Consider the following 16,775-nt stretch of genomic DNA (forward strand, 5'->3'; position numbering starts at 1 on the left):
TCCCATCATGACAAGCTGGATACATCACTACTTTTAAGGATTTACCTTCAAAATTGTTACATTAGGTCAGAAAAATACTGTTACTTAATGCTGATATATAAGATCAGATTAAAGAAGACTAAGTCGGGATGTCACCAAGCATGGTATTAAAAGCTCTTGCAGCTGATGCTCAAAGAATTTCCTGCCTGCTTGTGTGGAGGCATTTATCTCACGTTCAGAGTAAGCACCTCTGCACTGGCACTTTCTGGAAACTAGCTTTTTAGACAGTTCAGGCAAACTCTTGAGTCAAGAATCAATTTTCTCTGGGCTGACTGTGACACTTTGGCTCATGTCAATTTGCTGTGGAGGGAAGAAGACCGAAGAGCTGAAGAGAGTGACGGGCACATGAGCTGGGAGGTTGAGAGGCTTGTATGTGACAAGAGGCTTATCCAGGAGTGTTTACTTGCCTTTAGCCTGTCACAGAGTTGAGAACTGCTGGTGACAAAACAAAGCACACTATTTCTGCCACTAATGATGTCAGAAGGCACTGGTAATACAGACACAAATTAAATTTCAGAAACCTTGGATTAGAAGGGTTTAATTCTGCCCATATTTAACAGCGTATTGTTAGGAAAGCAAGTAAGTGAAGTCCATCTCTAACATTCTATGCTTTTATCTACAGAAAAAAATCTTGATACACATAGACCAAATCACAAAATAATACTACTAAAGCCGTAAAGCCAACGACTTAAAGATTAGGAAATGCTGGAATCACGACTTCTTTTGAAACCCAAATTCAGTGGATACCCCTTAGATGGATATGCTGTGATTCAGTCCTTAAGTTATTTGCTCACATGTAAAGGCAGCCTCATGCAGAAGGCCAGGTGAAGAACGCTCAGAGAGCAGCAATTCAAGAGTTTTATATTTCTAGCATTTGTGATGGTAGATCTTGCTTACTATGCGCTATTTGAATTTTGCTATGAAGACAGACAGAATTATGCATTTCCTCGTGGATTACATTTAATGCTGATTCTTATCACTATAAGTTTCTAAAACCTCCACAACTACAAATCAATTTCTTTTAATATCATGTCTTTGATTGGAAGAGTTTAAGTTTTCACATTTAATAAATGTTTACTAGGGGTAAGGGTGGAAAATGAGGAAAAAAGCACACATTGAAAGTTTACTCTAAGAATCTGGACTAGCACTGAACAAGGGTTTGCAACAGAATTCAGTCCTTGAATGCAGTATCTGACTCTCCCGTCAGTAGTCTGCCATCTTTTAACTTGTGCAGCCTGTGAAAGACCCCTGCACAGTCAAACAGATGGATCTACCATACAGTCAGAGTTCATTTCTGGAACAGGTCTGTTTTGTGCAATGAATGAAGCTGGGGTTCTGTGGTCACTATTGTTCCCATGTGTTTAAAGGTTTCATTATTTTTGTGTATGAAAAAGAAGACAAATGGAGACTACATAGGCTACCTTAGGCCTGGTATATTAACTTTAGAATTCTTGACGGCAACCTTAGCAGTGTTCATTTAACTTGCCAAAGGAAGGGTTGCAAGGGTTATGCACTTACAGTATCAGGTTAAATAGTAACAGGTAGTCCTAACATATCTGTAACTCTACTAATATTTATGATAAAGACACAGATTAAACATACACGTCATACCAATTCAAAGAGAAAGATGATTGAAACTCAATGGACAGAGAGGAAGAATGTAAAATAGGTGTGAAATTTTAAATGGTTTAAACTTCAGGGAATCAAGGAAATTATTTCTGTAGTACCAGGCTCTTATTTAGCTCTCATTAACTTGGAAAAAAAAGAAGCAAGAGTTTTATTCATAGAGCAGATATTCTGAATAAACCTTAAACAACACACGTAACAAAATGGGACAAAAATCAAAAGCAAAACTCAAGGCCTCACCTCATTCACTCTGGGCTTGTTAATAATATTTTTGGCATTTGAAGCATATCTCAAGGTACTCATGGTCTCATTGTAGCTGGAGCTGGCAGGGGAGATAGCTACAGACAGAAAACAATTAGAAAAGAAACAGTTCTAAAAAGTAATCAGTTTAACCTATAATTTTTAAAAACAGTATATTTTTTTTAGTCTTGCTTATTTAAAAACAAACCAGAAAATATACTTAGGATTATTTCATTAAACTCATAAGAAATGTCTTCTAAAGGTTGTATTTATAATTGAATGAACATTTAAATCAAAGCTATGACCTTGGAAACTCTTAACTTCATGCATAATCAGCTGCCTTTTCATTTCCTGGAGTATTCTATGAAGTATTTATGAAAACCTTTACAAGGACAGATTCTAAGTGATACAGCTGCCTTCTCACTGCAGTAGAGATGTACATTAAAGGTGCAACGTAGTGATGTTAACAATTAACAGAAACCAAACTCACTGGCAATCATAATGGTTTTGGAGTTGCCCCCCAGACTGTCCTTGAGAAGCCAGGTGAGGATGGAGTCACGATATGGGATGTAAGCCGGCCGCCTGGTCCCACTGACGCTGCCCGTGGTAGGACTGTCTGCATGACTGCTCTCCCCTTCGCTTGCGATGGTGTTAATGCTCTGGCAGCTGCTGAACATCTGCGAATTTTGTGCTGAAGGAGAAATACCACAGAACTCAGGAAAGGGGTTATTTTTTTTTCCGTCATGGCTATTTAATTTTGTTACATGTCAAGACAGTTTATGAAGACACCACAGCTGCTCTGTTCAGCTTTTTATTATAAATGCAAATAAGCATTAAGACACAATTCGTGGTGAGTCATATGTTTTTATCACTACCCTTCAATATAAAGAACTGATGGGCTTACCTAAAGTGGATATGACGATTCCAAGTGTCACTAATGACTTGTTAATATTGGCACCTTCAGTAATTCTATCTTTACAGTAACTGGGATCAGCTCTTTCACTGTAGCATGCAAGCATGAAAAAGACAATGCAAAGTAAACAAAAATGCTTAATTATGAATATACAGTCAATATGAAAATATTATGTACTTTCAAGAAATAACAAGAAAACAGAAATTATGAGCTTTGCAATTAAAAATCTATATTCTTTGAATATTTCATATTGGTCTCTATTTCAGAAATCCAAACAACCATAAGCAAAGGCTATTGGTTCAAGGTTTTGTTAAAGACACACCAAAAATATAAACTCAAGTCTGAACTGGGCAACCCAATCATAGCAGTTCTGAATTTAACAAAACCCACATAATTTCACAACTCTGCAAGGGTACACTGGCTCAGTACAAAAGTCCCCTCAATTCTACTTTCTCTGTTCATACATGCATGGCAGTTCACATTCTTGAGGAAAAAAAGAACTCCTGTTTTAAAACTCTTCAGCACAGCTCCCTTTTTTCTGTTCTCTGTCACATCCAGCACAACCACATTTCCTCACTGAAATGCATAGCTAAGATTAGAGACTTAGGAACTTTTGGAACATGAAAAAAAATTACCTCTTTGCCCCTCAAAATATTATTACCTGCCTGCAAGGTCCACTAAGTTGATCTTGCTTGCAATTTCAGAGGGGAGATTGTTCTCCAATATAGCCTGGAGAGAAAAACACAAATAAGGAAGATTATTCCCCTTAATTAATTAACGAAAATAAAATGAACATGCTCTCTCGTTTGAAACTGAGTTGTGCATATGACTGTCTCACTGCCTTTCTTTGTGACCTTGAACCTTTATGTTCAAACCATTAACTCAACAGCTTTCTCACCGGACAGAGAAACTACCCTCTTAATGCCAATTTCCCCTTGAAAAAAAACTTTACTGCCTAGTGACTGTGAAAGGCTTTCTTGTAGATCTTGCAGAGTTATTTTCCACTAATGTATTCCAAAGGTCTTTTGTGAAACTACAGAAAAATATCCCAAAATGTTCTGTGATTACAGGATGTTAGAAGTGTGAGATAGAAAAGGTCTATTGGATCACTAAACTAGTTCCCTGCCAGGGAAGGATATAACTCCTCCAGAGAAAGGCTGCATTGTCTCTGGGAGAGTATTGGATGCCAAATGCTAAAATACAAGGACATCTAAAAGGCTGGACAGATACAAAATTTTGGTGTTAAACTAATGCTATACTTCAATTAAGCATCTTAAACAAGTGTGACAAAACATAATTTCAAACATATTCACATGCAATTTTCACAGCATTCTGGAAGGGGTATTGCATTCCAAAGAGCTGATTAAAACTGAAAACATTTCTTTTTTAAGTGAATCTTTGGCATCACTTCTGACTATAAGCTTGCACAAAGGAACAGAATACTTCAGTAAACACCCAGCACATCAGGCTGTGTAGGAAGTGTAACTTATCTGCAGAGGGATCCAAAGGAAATAAGTAACAGCTTCCACTAGATTATTACGAACAGCACAAAACAATGACAAGTAAACAATTCACAACACAGTGAACAATGCTTTTGAGTGTGAAAAGGAAGTAGAATTATTTTTAGCTAACCTGAGTGTAGTGGATGGTGAAGATAGCATGGGATCTGCTGCTGGCACTGTGAATATGTGTAGCTGCTGTGATTCTAGAAAGAAGAACAAACCATTCAGTCACAAAGGGTTACTTCCCCATATTCAGGGAAATAAAAACCGAACAAATATGGCATATAAGTGAAGATGAAGAAATGTGAAACTTAGAGAACATGGCAGGCTGCATTCTTGGATCTGATCACAGAGCATTTGGCAAAGAACCTGGAAGGGCAGAAACTAGGGATTGATTAGAGCTGTTTCTGTCCACCAGCAGCACTCAGAAGAAATACCTTAAAGCAGCTTTACAGCACAGGTGTAAGGCATTGCATAAGCACAGAACACAGCAGAGAAGTACAGCAAGCAACAGCATCAAACAGTCCACCCCAACACTACTGAATGTACCAGCCCAGCACATTTTCTCCATTTTGTCCCCATTTTTATTCCTTGGCACTTCCCAAGGGTCCAAAAAGCTTCACACCCCACTTCTGGGGCTCTTTTATGTCAAAGGGTTGATACAGTTCTTTTACACTGTAGGAGGAGTCCAGTGAGATTACCCATGTGAATTCTAAATAAATCCTTTAATTCACTGTGTGGCACTTGCTTGATTTTATGACATGGACAGACCTGTCACACAGCTGTAGCGCTCTGACCCACTGCACTCTTGCAAGGACCAGGCACAGGAGCAGGAGAAGCAGCACCATCCAACTGTAATGCAAACTTTTGGAAATTCTACTTTCTTTACTGTTGTTTTAATTAGACAAACCCAAAGAAAGCAGGATTTTGCCTAGGGCAGAAGCCAGGCCACAGATTTTTTTTCTTTCTTGTAGCCTGCCTTGAGTATTAGCTATACGTAGAGCCTTTAGCATCAGTTTTGCCAAGCCTACCCTCAACAACAGAAGGTAACTTTAGAAGTACAGAAAAGGACCGTGGTACCATGCTTTTTTTACGAGCCCAGCTGTCAGAGTACTGCAGACACCAGCTGCACTAGAGAGTAGAAAGTTGCAGCTGTGCATACACTGCTGAGCACCCACAGCATGCAGGTAAAGCCAGGACTCTCCTCCCTGTTGTTCTCTGCTTCCTACACCTCCTCCACAGCCACGTGAGCAGGCACTGCCAAAAGCTACAGGCAGTCAAGTGCATCACGGTTTAAGTGAGCTTAAGCTGAGGTAGCAGGAGAACATAAACTAGTCTCCAGATGTTGGAGGAGGAAGACAATTAGGTAAAGGGCAGATGACAGAAAACAGCTCTACAGTGTGCAGAGAATATAAGGGAACAGCACTGAAGTTTATAAAGCAAAAGAGAAAAAGAAAGTGCCTTGGAATTCAGAGGAGAAAGTGTTAGTACTCATTTCTCACCTCCAACAATATACAAGATAATTGGAGGGCTAATTCACATCTCAGCTACACAACCCATTTGAACATTTTATGTGAGAGTGTATGTGCTAGTTTTTCATATATTCTGTTATGTCATGGTGAGTGTTGTACATTTTAATATTGTTAACTGTTCTGGTAATATTATCCAGATTCACTCGTTGTTTACAGAACCAGGACCTTTGGAAATTTTTATTTGCTGCCTTATAAAAAATTTAAATCTTAAACATTTGAAACTGAGTCTTGTAAAGTGTCAAGAGAAAAAAAAAAGCATTGAGAGTAGCAACAAATAATGATTGCATGTTGAAAATCTTATTTACTTATTTTATAATGAGCAAGTGTGCCCAAAGTGGGGCTAGAGATGACCTGATAAAACCAACTGGTAGAAAAAAATTCCTTCAGTAAACTGATTCAGTAAACTCTGTCCCATGAAAGGCACTACCCATGTGCAAGGGGAGAGTCCCCTCCTATCTTTCCTGTGTAGTCAGACCTGGAGCCATCACACCCCATCTGCTCCTCTCCTGCCTCCAGCCATAGGGGGCAATTGCAACCTGTTCACCACTTTCTTTATCCTTAAGATCCTGGTGATGATCATTTGGCATAATTTCCCAGACTGCAGATGTTTTAAATGAGTTTGATTGTATTTATGATGTGCTAATAAATACTTGGCAGAATATTTAATAAAAATAGAGACTACAGGAAAGCAAGAGTCTCTTGCATGTTCCAAATAAGTTTTGGAAAAAATACTCAGAAAAAGAAATTGTTGGTTTGTTTCATGCAAATGACATAGTTGGAAACTTCAGCACCACAAAAACTTACATACAAAATATTGCACCTCTGATTTTGTTTCCATTACATCTTCAATTTCCTTAGCAACGAGACAACTGTAGGATTACACTCGTAGACAGACTGGAATTTTGTTGTTCTGAAATAGTCTCTTCTTACCATAGAGCTGCATCTATTGATTGCCACAAGCAGAAGCAGCAAAACCTTATCTTGATGTATATTCTATTTTTTTTGTGATAATGCAGCTTAGTTTTTATTTACTTCCCAGCATCACTGTTATTCTAAAATCTTGGCTATCTTATGATAAGACTTAATATCAGTTTTAGAACTGTAATTTGCATTTGGAGGATCTTTTCAAATATGGCTTTTTCCATTGCTGTAATGGAAGTTGTAAAGATATTCAAGGCTTCTTATTGAGAAGGTAAAAAAGTGTCTTGACTAAAGAGAGTCAAAATCATTGTCTTCACCAGTGTGCCAAATCCTGCAGTTCTCTCATAGCAAGCACACATGATTTGGACTAAGAGCTTCTAAAAATATTAATAGAAATTAAACCAAATAATTATAAACCAAATACTTCTGGAAAAAATAAATAAATATACACTATATTTTCAGCTGTTAAATTAAACTAACAAGTGAGCTGAAAGCTATACAGTCTAAAGTGTCATAAGCAAGTGAATGGGAAAAACAGATGTCTGATTGCAGCAAAATGTTTTGTTGGCTTGCATTTTTGATCACAGACAGATGGTTGAATTTTGTGGGTAAGTCAGTATGGGATCAGTTTTGAAAAAACAACTTCATGAGTGCTTAATGCTCTTGCTGTGGACAATATGAGGATACATAACAGCTTATACATAAGTTCTATGCAGGATCAGCAAATCTGACATCCTGTCATGACAAACCATTGGCAACATGGTCAGTAAAACAAACATCAATGAAATAAACACACGGTGGAAGAAGTGTTAAATAGAGATGGAGCTGGTTTGTTATATAAAATACCTTTTAGCTATTCCTTCTTCTAGAAGTTTTACAACTTGCTTGTAGTCTGTAACTAAATGCTGAGTCAATCCTGCCAAAGATTCAAGAAGAGTTAAATATATAGCTTTCTCAGGAAGTTTCAGCCAGTAAATCCAACAATTTACCCAACATCAGAAGCATAAGGATGTTCTGCTGAGATGTCAGTCTATTCTACAAGTAGTCTCTTAACTAGAGTAACTTTTATTTTAGAAAATCCCAACTATTTTAATTTTTAAAAAAAAGTTAAAAATTGCAGTCCATCCTTCAGTGATGCACTGTACCTTTGAAGTGCAGATCTTTTTCCAACTTGTCTGCAGAACAATGTTATTTAAAAGCCACTCTAACTCCATAATAAATGTTGAGCTATGTCACTCCTGCTAATTGGGTACAGATCCTGTAAAGAAGCCGCTGCCTCTGGATAATGGTTCTGCTCACGCAACTAACAGAATTCAGAACCAACTAGCTCTTGTGAATATTCACCACTTACTTAGCTAGGCTTCATCCTGCAGTTAGAAGTCTTCATGCACTTCTCTCCTCAGACAGTTTTTGAGGGATGTCCCCAAATAATTGTATGAAACATCTGGCATTTTCTTTCTCGTCTCCTGCTTTCAATTTAGGCTTTAGTTAGTATGTTTGTTTTGTTTTGGGGATTTTCTATTTGATTTTATTTTCAAGGGGGGAACCTCTTAAACAAATGAAAGAAATACTCTATTCAGAGCCTGCTGTGTTAGAGGGGTGGTGGTGACTACGCAGGCCCCAGTGGAGGGCAGTGTGCTGCTGTGCTGCACCGGCCCTGCCAGCTTCTTGCAAAACGCAAATTCCAGCAGACATACAAAATTATCCTCAACAGGCTTGTGTTTCCCATAAATCCAGTTTAATATGCCTCATTTCTATTTTATGGTGATGATTATTCGTCATTTGCACTGCAGTGACTCCTTAAAAAACACCTGAGCTATGAAGTAAGTCTTCATCCTACAATACTCAAGTAAAACATGCCTGTGCTGAATGTTTTATCTCACAGCTGGAATCCAGGGTAACTTTCTCCCCCTGCCACAGATTTGGGTTTGGGTAGTTTTACTACAGACCACAAAAGTATGGATGAAGGCCAAGTACTGAAAAAATCTGATTTATTTTGATCAAATAATTTATCTACTGCTAGAACGCATGTCAAGATTAATGTAAAATTCAACAGGACTGAAATAAGTACTTCTGACATTGTTAGAGTCTATTCTTACAGGATAACAGCTTGCATAACTTCAAAAGAAGACAAAATCTAAGTCAAAGATGGGAATTTACGTTAATCCTTTAACAACTGATACACATAAAGAAAAAATTATTTTTGGATCAGCCATACTTTAAAAAAACCCCTCACTGCAGTATGCACGCATGCACACTTGCACACACACAAACTATACAATGATTTTCAAACAAAACTATTTCTTCTGCTCTCTAGTGTCCCTTTACAATACATTAATTCCAGAAGTCATCATATTTTCCATTTGAGAAAGAGGCCCACTATGTTTCCAGCAGCTCTGGGATCTTCAAAGCTCAGAATATGGAAACTATCTACATTGTTTTCCCAGACCTTTTTTCAGGGTCTTATTTAACTGCATAAAAACCCAGCTATGAAAAACAGAGGCACGGAAGAAATTCTTACCTGCCTACATTTCCATAGGCACTGAAATAGTGAATCTAGTACAGAGTTCAAAGCGTTCAGTTTTTTGATAAGACTAATGAAATACCGCAAATTTTGCTTGAAAAGAAATGACAAAGTGTTCTGTTGACTGTTAGAAAAAGAAAGGTCATTTTCAAATAACATAGAAAGATCAAAAACGCTTGTTTGTCTAGAAATCTGCCTTGGAGTAAGAAAGGATCTCCCCCAGAAATCTGTCTCAGAGTAATAAAATAGATTGCATCATTTCCTGATTTAAGAGAGGCTGATTCCTTAACAGTGCAACCATCTGTGAGAGAGAAGTTTGAAACGATTCCAATCCAAAGCACTGAAACACTTTCAGCATTTTAAAGGCTACAATCTCTCAGCCTTTACGTGTAAAAACGATGGGCTGGAAACTATTCAGTACACTTAGTGTTCAGAGCTGGGACTTCCTGAGTGGACTTGCAAATGAAAATTGCATTTCCCAGAGCATCTAAGCACCCTTAAAGGGGTGAAGTTTTCTGATTTTACTCTCTCTCTGTTCTTCATCCACTGTTAACTGTACTCTGGATATCATTGACACCAAACACACAACTGAAACCAGTGGTACACTGATCAAAGTCAGCACACCTTAAAACTGCTGATTGCTTGCAAGAAGTGTGATGCAAATACAGATGCTAATCCTTATCTTGTTTGATCTATGAAAAATAATGGAAAATTTCTGAGCCTTGTTGACGTTCACCATTTTTATTTCTCCCATACAGCAAACTGCCTGGAAGAGAAACATAAAACAAGCTGTCCTTCTAGTAAATTTGCTGATAATTTTGATCTCTGCCATCTAGCTATTGGAAATAATATTCTTGCTGAATATAACACTCTGATCTTGAACAGAGACACTACATATAAAATTGCCAAAGACTACTTCAACATGTACAAGGCCCTCATTACACAGCTCAGCAATTGTTAATTGTAGCAATATATTACTGCAGCTGAGAAGGGCACTTTGTACCAGTGCTGTGAACCTCTTCATTTTCTTAAATTTGATGTTATTAAAATCTAGTTGACTGTACTCCTCACCTGCTTTCAAAAGACCTTTGGACTTTGTTACTGCTGCTTATTTTTGATGCGAGCTACTGAATGCAGTTCCAAAACGAGCTATCACACTTTCTTTATTACTCCCTCCCCCAACAGACACCAGAGTTGCCTAAAATAAAGCAAACTGTCGCAGTTCTTAATTGCATAAACTGTACATAGGCAAATTTATTTATATATATTTATATACACATCTAAAAAAAAAAGAGAATTATGTCATCTGTTACACTAAGCCACCGACTCACAGAGCCCGAAATCACTTCTTTTCACGTGGTCTCACAACAGCATCTAATTACATTCTGTGATGTCTTCAGTAGAGAAATTACTTCATTTCTCATGCACGTGTTCAGTTTTTTTGAAAAATCTGAATCACGCCATTAAAATTTAAATTTTTGTTACTGGCATTAACATAATGTTTTTTGCAGGCTGTCATAACAGACAGAGGGAGAGAATCCTCTAAAATAAACTATTAAAACTGAACTAATAACTGTGGTAAAAAGTGGCAAATATTACTTGGGTTAATCCTTTGCCAATATCTTTTCCTCTCAGCTACAAAATCTAATCAACTGGGAATTTCATGGCATATTTGAGAACTCTAGCATAAAACTGTTCCACTCAAGATCTTCAGTTGTATCTAAGTATAAAATCCTTTTTCAAAAGGAGTAAATTTAAAAAAACACAAAGTAAACCAACAAACAACAACAACGAAAAAAACCCACAACAAAAAAATTGAAAAACAGAATTGAAAAACAAGTGACAGAATTGGCCTGGAAGGTTCCAGAAGAAGACAAAATACTGACAAAGGACAAGCCAGCCCACTGGCAGAAGCTATAACTGTATTTTCTTTTAAAACAGGGAAACTCCATTATATGCAGCCAAGGAATCACTGGAGATATAAGGTCCGAGAAAAGGGATGGAAATTACCAAGGAAGGAAGCAGTTTAAAGACCTTTTCTTGTGTGGTGAATGAGCAGCTGCTAAAAGAAAATAATTAGTATCTGTACTCCACCAACAATGAAGTTCTACGATAAGCAGGTAGAAAGAATCTTGGAAAGACCTCAGTAAAGGCCAAATGTCTACAAATCTGCTTTTCAAAGAATGATAAGTTTGCCATACTAATGAGACCATCAATTCATCTATTTTGCAACTCTCCTTAAACAGGATGCTGATGTGCTGGGAAAGCACAGCTGAAATAACCAGAATGCAAGATGGGCCCTTGTGTATAAGACTACGCAAGTTCAACACTTTCCAAGCACTGATTTCAAATTCTGAGAGGAGGAATTTGTAACAACCACTGGTTGTTATATGTAGTGTGACCAATACAGCAGGTGTCCAGGGAATCAGAGATGGGAATTTCAGGCTCTATTCAATCACATAGTGAAGTCACCCTATCTGTTGTCACATTTTGCCTTAATCTCTAAAGTGAGGATAACAATCCGATGTGTAACGCTGTAGTAAAGAAAAGGAGAGGGAGAAAATCAAACCAGGGAGAACAAAAAAAATTTACAAAACAAACAGAGAATTCTATTTAAAACCCAGAAAAAAATCAATATTTGATCTCATGTGACAGGACCCACAAAATTCTATGTGATATGGATTTTGTGTACTAAATGCATATCCCCCAGGTGTTACTATCCACTTGGTGGCCAGCCAAGCAGTTGCAGTCAGTGATACCAGAGGCGGCTTAGGAATTTTGCCCACTGTAAGGCAAAATGAAAAGGAAATGTATGCATTTACTTCCTAAAAAAACTTACTAATTTATGAAACTTGCATCAGTTTGGAAAAGACTCCTCTGATCTCCAGTGTAAAGCTACAGTGTATGATTTTGCACGGGTGCACCAATTTTGAGATCTGCCTTTTGTCAGTTTTTGGGCAGACACACAGCAATGTAGCAGGCAAACTTTACACCAGGAACTAATTGATTTACAAAGTACCAAAGGCCAAATTGCAACTGAAAGATCGGTGAGACCCTGAGGTGAAGGCACCAATCAAAACTGAAAATGAACTGGAAGTAGAAAAATGAGAGAGAAGAACTGAAGTAAGAAAGACAACTGAAATGGGGAAAAAAAACACATTTTAATTTTTCATCTGTTCTTGGTCGCATGATTTGAAAGTTATGATTCACTAAAAAACACAAACCATCTAACAGGCTGCTATTATAAGCGTGAAGGAGTAAAATGTAGGGAGAAAATTTGTGTGGCCAAAGCTCAACTGGAACTGAAGTTGGACAGTACTGTGGGGACAACAAAACCAGTTTTTTAAAATACCTTAATAGCTATGAAGGCAGAGAGGCCCTGCAGAAAGACATTAACAAATCAAAGGGCTGGGCAATCACCAAAGTTTATATAAAGTTTATATGAAGTTTAATAAAGAGAAGGGTCAGATTCTGCATCTGGCATGGGGCAACCCTGGATGAATGTATAGGCTGGGGAATGAGAGGCTGGAGAGCAGCACCACAGAAAGGGACCTGGGGGTCCTGGTCCACGGCAAGTTCAATCTGAGTCAGCAGTGCCCTGGCAGCCAGGAGGGCCAGCTGTGTCCTGGGTGGCATCAGGCAAAGCATCGCCAGCTGGTCAAGGGAGAGGACTGTCCTGCTCTGCTCTGCACTGGTGCAGCCTCACCTTGAGTCCTGTGTGCAGTTTTGGGCACCACAATGTAAGCAGGATGAAAAGGAGTGTCCAAAAGAAGGCTGTGAGGGTGGTGAAGGGGCCTTGAGGGGAAGCCATGAGAAGAGTGGCTGAGATCAATTGGTCTGTTCAGCCTGGGGAAGAGGAGACTGAGGGGGCATCTCATTGGAATCTACAACTTCCTCATAGTGAGGAATCAGAGGGACAGGCACTGATCTGTTCTCTCTGGTGACCAGTGACAGGACCCAGGACAAAATCTCATGAAGTTGTGTCCAGAGAGGTTTAGGTTGGATTTTCAGAAAGGGTGCTTCACCCAGAGGGTGGTCAGGCACAAGAACAAGCTCCCCAGGGAAGTGGTCACTGCATCAAGCCTGACAAAATTCAAGAAGTGTTTGGAAATGCTCTCAGGCATATGGTGAGATTTTTGTCGCTGTCCTGTGCAGGGTGGAGAGTTGCAGTTTGAAGACCCTTGAGGGTCCCTTCCAACTCAGGATGTTCTGTGACTCTATAATTCTGTGATTCTATGAATTAAAAAGCCATGATGATTTTAATCATATAATGCACCTACATTACCCATCCTGCGCTTTTTCAGTTTAATGAAGAAAAATGAAGCTTTTTGGGTTCTCACTTGGGTAATACAGATTTTAATCATGGCCTGCCCTACAACATCCAACAGTTGAATTTATCTACATTTTCTTTTTTTAAATGTACATTCTGCTACCAGAGCCCAAAACAGGTATGGAGGGACCCTAGGCTGGTGTGGAGAACCCATTTAGACCTGATGCTGGTGGATTTCTTGATGAAGTTAACATTTTATTCAAAAGAAAAGAAAGCAAAATACCATGGCTCACATACAACCTAGACCTGGAAAAGCAACCAAAAAGGTGCAGGACATCCAACCAGTAGGATAACAGAGGCTTTCAGTGTATTATACACGATCATGTTAACACAAAAAACACTTGAGGAAAGTAACTCTTGAAGTTAGGAACAACTCTAGAATTAGGAACATGCCAGGAATATATATGCAAAGACACATACAGACCTGATACACATTTACTTGCAATTTTGCTGCTAATTGTGAAACCCACTCTCACCTTGCACATATGGTCCTGTCTCTGGGTGCTCTCGGACTCGAAGTGTATAAGGTTTCTTTCGGTCTGACTGTTTTAACAAATCTCGGACACGCTCATTATAGATTTCAAGAAAACTGAATAGCAAAGAAAAAAAAAAGCTAAATGCACTCAAAACAAAAACAAAAAGAGAAATCATATATTTAGACAATGTAACTAACTGAATTTTGCATAGATGTTTCACACTAGCGGGTACAAAGCCCCAAATTTCCAAACATACTGCTCATTAAGTCCATGGAAATGATAAAGAAGAACGGAATGTAGGATTATGGCTCAAATTCAGGAGTTAAACAAACAGGAAGAAATTTTTCACTACACTCCTATTTCAGCTGTCTATACAAAAGTGAACACACAGCATCCAAAGAGCTATACTGAGATGGAAACCTAAAACAAGCACTTCCTTATCCTTCCTCTGTGTTCTTCCCCTTGCTCCAAAATTACTATCATCTGAGAAAACAGAAACAAAACAAACTAGTTTTTACTTAGTTTGATCACAGGAATATGTTGTTGAAAGCTTTCATATCACTGTCCAAACCAGTGACAAACTTACCTGACCTTTACCCTGCAAGATGCTGTCTGGTCTGAGTAATCATCCTTCCTTGAAAAGAGGCCCTGCACAAACCAGAAGTTTATGTAAATTTTAAATACATTAAGAAAATGTAACTGCTTAAATAAATGCAGGTGAAGGAAAAAAAAATACCTCACATATACGAGGTGTCAGCCCAATGGACGCCTTCAAACAACAAACAGAAAAAAAAAATTAAATAATATACTTGTTGTCACTCGTGCAAAACTTATTTGTAAAATAAAAGCCAAGTTATAAGAAAAGGACAGAATCATAGTGCAATAATGACTTTATGATGGATTACAGCACAAACAGCTCTGAAGTGTAGCTTAACACAGCATGGCTATCTACAGCAAAAGTAATTTTAGAGCAACTTACACAGCAATGAGAAGTTTAGAGGCATGGGTCAAATACAAGAGCTGTTTGATGTAAATATACTGGACACATCTATGCCAGAGGTGTTGCAGTCTAGATGAAGCCGGGACAACACTGAAACTAGTTTGATTGGTCATGAATATTTTGGGGTTTTTTCCTTATTCTACTTTTATTTCTTCATGCTGTAGCACCACAGAGCAGTCTTAGAACAACTAGATTTATAAATTTATCTCTCAGAGAGAACATGATATGGGGCTGCTGACAGTACCCAAACTAGCTGATTTAAATTTTGCCCAAACAGTCTACACATCACTGAAGAAACAGTGTCGATTTGTGTGACGAACTGTTCTTATGACATGATTGCTCACACTTTAGTGACTGCAGTGCCAACACACTCTGGGAAAGACTCCAAGGCTTAGGTGGAATCTGCTTGCTGAATGGCATGGAAGGCTTTTAGAAGGCACATCTGACATGGTGTTCAGGAGAGAAAGTCAAGGTTCATCAAGTAGACCACCACAGACAGAAGTTCAGCTTAAACCAAACACTTGTTTCTTCTTAGTTTTGAACTCTGTTTCACACCAGACACGCATTGTTAAAGATCAGAACAAAGCAGCATTCCAATGGAGAAAGAAATCACTATCTAAGAAAGAAATCTCTTATAATGGTATTTCAAGATGTGGGCATTCTGAATTGCTAAGATATTTCTGAAACAGTATAATACCAATGCCCTAGTTTATCACCTATCAACTCCAATTTTAACAATTCTTCAGGTTTTCATGGTGCAAAGCTTGATTTTGCATAAAATTAATGGAGAAATGGGTAATCATTTAACAAAATCCTATTGTTGATGTCTGTTGAGAAAATAAAATTTAAAAACTCTTGTCAAAAGCACAAACCAGGCTAGAACAGTCTTTTTCTTATCTTCAGGGTTTGAACACATTTTGCCCTTATTTCACCTTAAAAATCGTATCCCAGGGATGTAGGAAATACTGATCCACTTACACAAATTGTTAAATTTTTCTCTTTTTCAGGGGCATGTTTCACCAACAGCTAAGAATATTTATGGATAAAAATCAAATTGCCTTGTGGTGTAGTAGAACACAGGAAGTCATAAACTGACTTTATCAATCTGATTACTAAGATGAAAATGCACTTTTAAATGATTCCTGGTAGACAATCTTAAAACGTAAGGGCTTCTGCAAATTCTATTCAAATACATTTCAAAACTAGAAGTGAATATTAGCTTCCACAAGCCAAAGAATAACTTCTGCAAGAGATAAATATCTCAAGTAAATAATTAAGCCTGTTGCAAAAATATTACTGAGAATTTTATTCAATTTCATTTGTGAAAGTAATTTTATTTCAGCACAGTTCAGACTGCCAAAATATTCCATGAGAATTAATACTTTGTATTACTTTGGGCTACAGTTTCTGAAACTCAGGGCTATTCAGGTGTATAGCTTTCCTTTGTCCTCCAACTTGGTGGCAAGATTCATGCATAGTAAGATGATCTAATAATAAATATTTAAACTATACTGTATTTTCTAGCATTTTACCTGATACTATCTGATTTACCTAAACGCAAAGGCTCTCATTTTAAACACTTAAATACCAAATAAAACATGTATAAGCATTCTGCTCAACAAGCACTATAACAGTTTAAAAATAAAGAGATGTTTCTGCTAGACTTCCTGCC

At 37.9% G+C, this 16,775-nt stretch overlaps 1 protein-coding gene across 1 annotated transcript in view; it reads right to left on the minus strand.

Annotated features, from left to right (window-relative positions):
- STARD9 (StAR related lipid transfer domain containing 9) overlaps positions 1 to 16,775 on the minus strand; it is a 101,076-nt gene that overhangs the window by 41,495 nt on the left and 42,806 nt on the right. The window contains exons 5-13 of the mRNA XM_027881683.1: positions 14,840 to 14,872; positions 14,690 to 14,751; positions 14,104 to 14,216; positions 7,620 to 7,689; positions 4,451 to 4,523; positions 3,480 to 3,547; positions 2,810 to 2,907; positions 2,396 to 2,596; positions 1,906 to 2,003 (exon numbers count right to left, since the gene is read on the minus strand). Coding sequence (XP_027737484.1) covers positions 1,906 to 2,003; positions 2,396 to 2,596; positions 2,810 to 2,907; positions 3,480 to 3,547; positions 4,451 to 4,523; positions 7,620 to 7,689; positions 14,104 to 14,216; positions 14,690 to 14,751; positions 14,840 to 14,872 — 816 coding nt within the window. The remainder of the gene's footprint in view (positions 1 to 1,905; positions 2,004 to 2,395; positions 2,597 to 2,809; positions 2,908 to 3,479; positions 3,548 to 4,450; positions 4,524 to 7,619; positions 7,690 to 14,103; positions 14,217 to 14,689; positions 14,752 to 14,839; positions 14,873 to 16,775) is intronic.

Source organism: Empidonax traillii, unplaced genomic scaffold (genome assembly GCF_003031625.1).
Source record: "Empidonax traillii isolate 1590-97213 ecotype Southwest subspecies unplaced genomic scaffold, ASM303162v1 scaffold93:size1158651, whole genome shotgun sequence".
In the NCBI taxonomy this organism is placed as follows: Eukaryota; Metazoa; Chordata; class Aves; order Passeriformes; family Tyrannidae; genus Empidonax; species Empidonax traillii.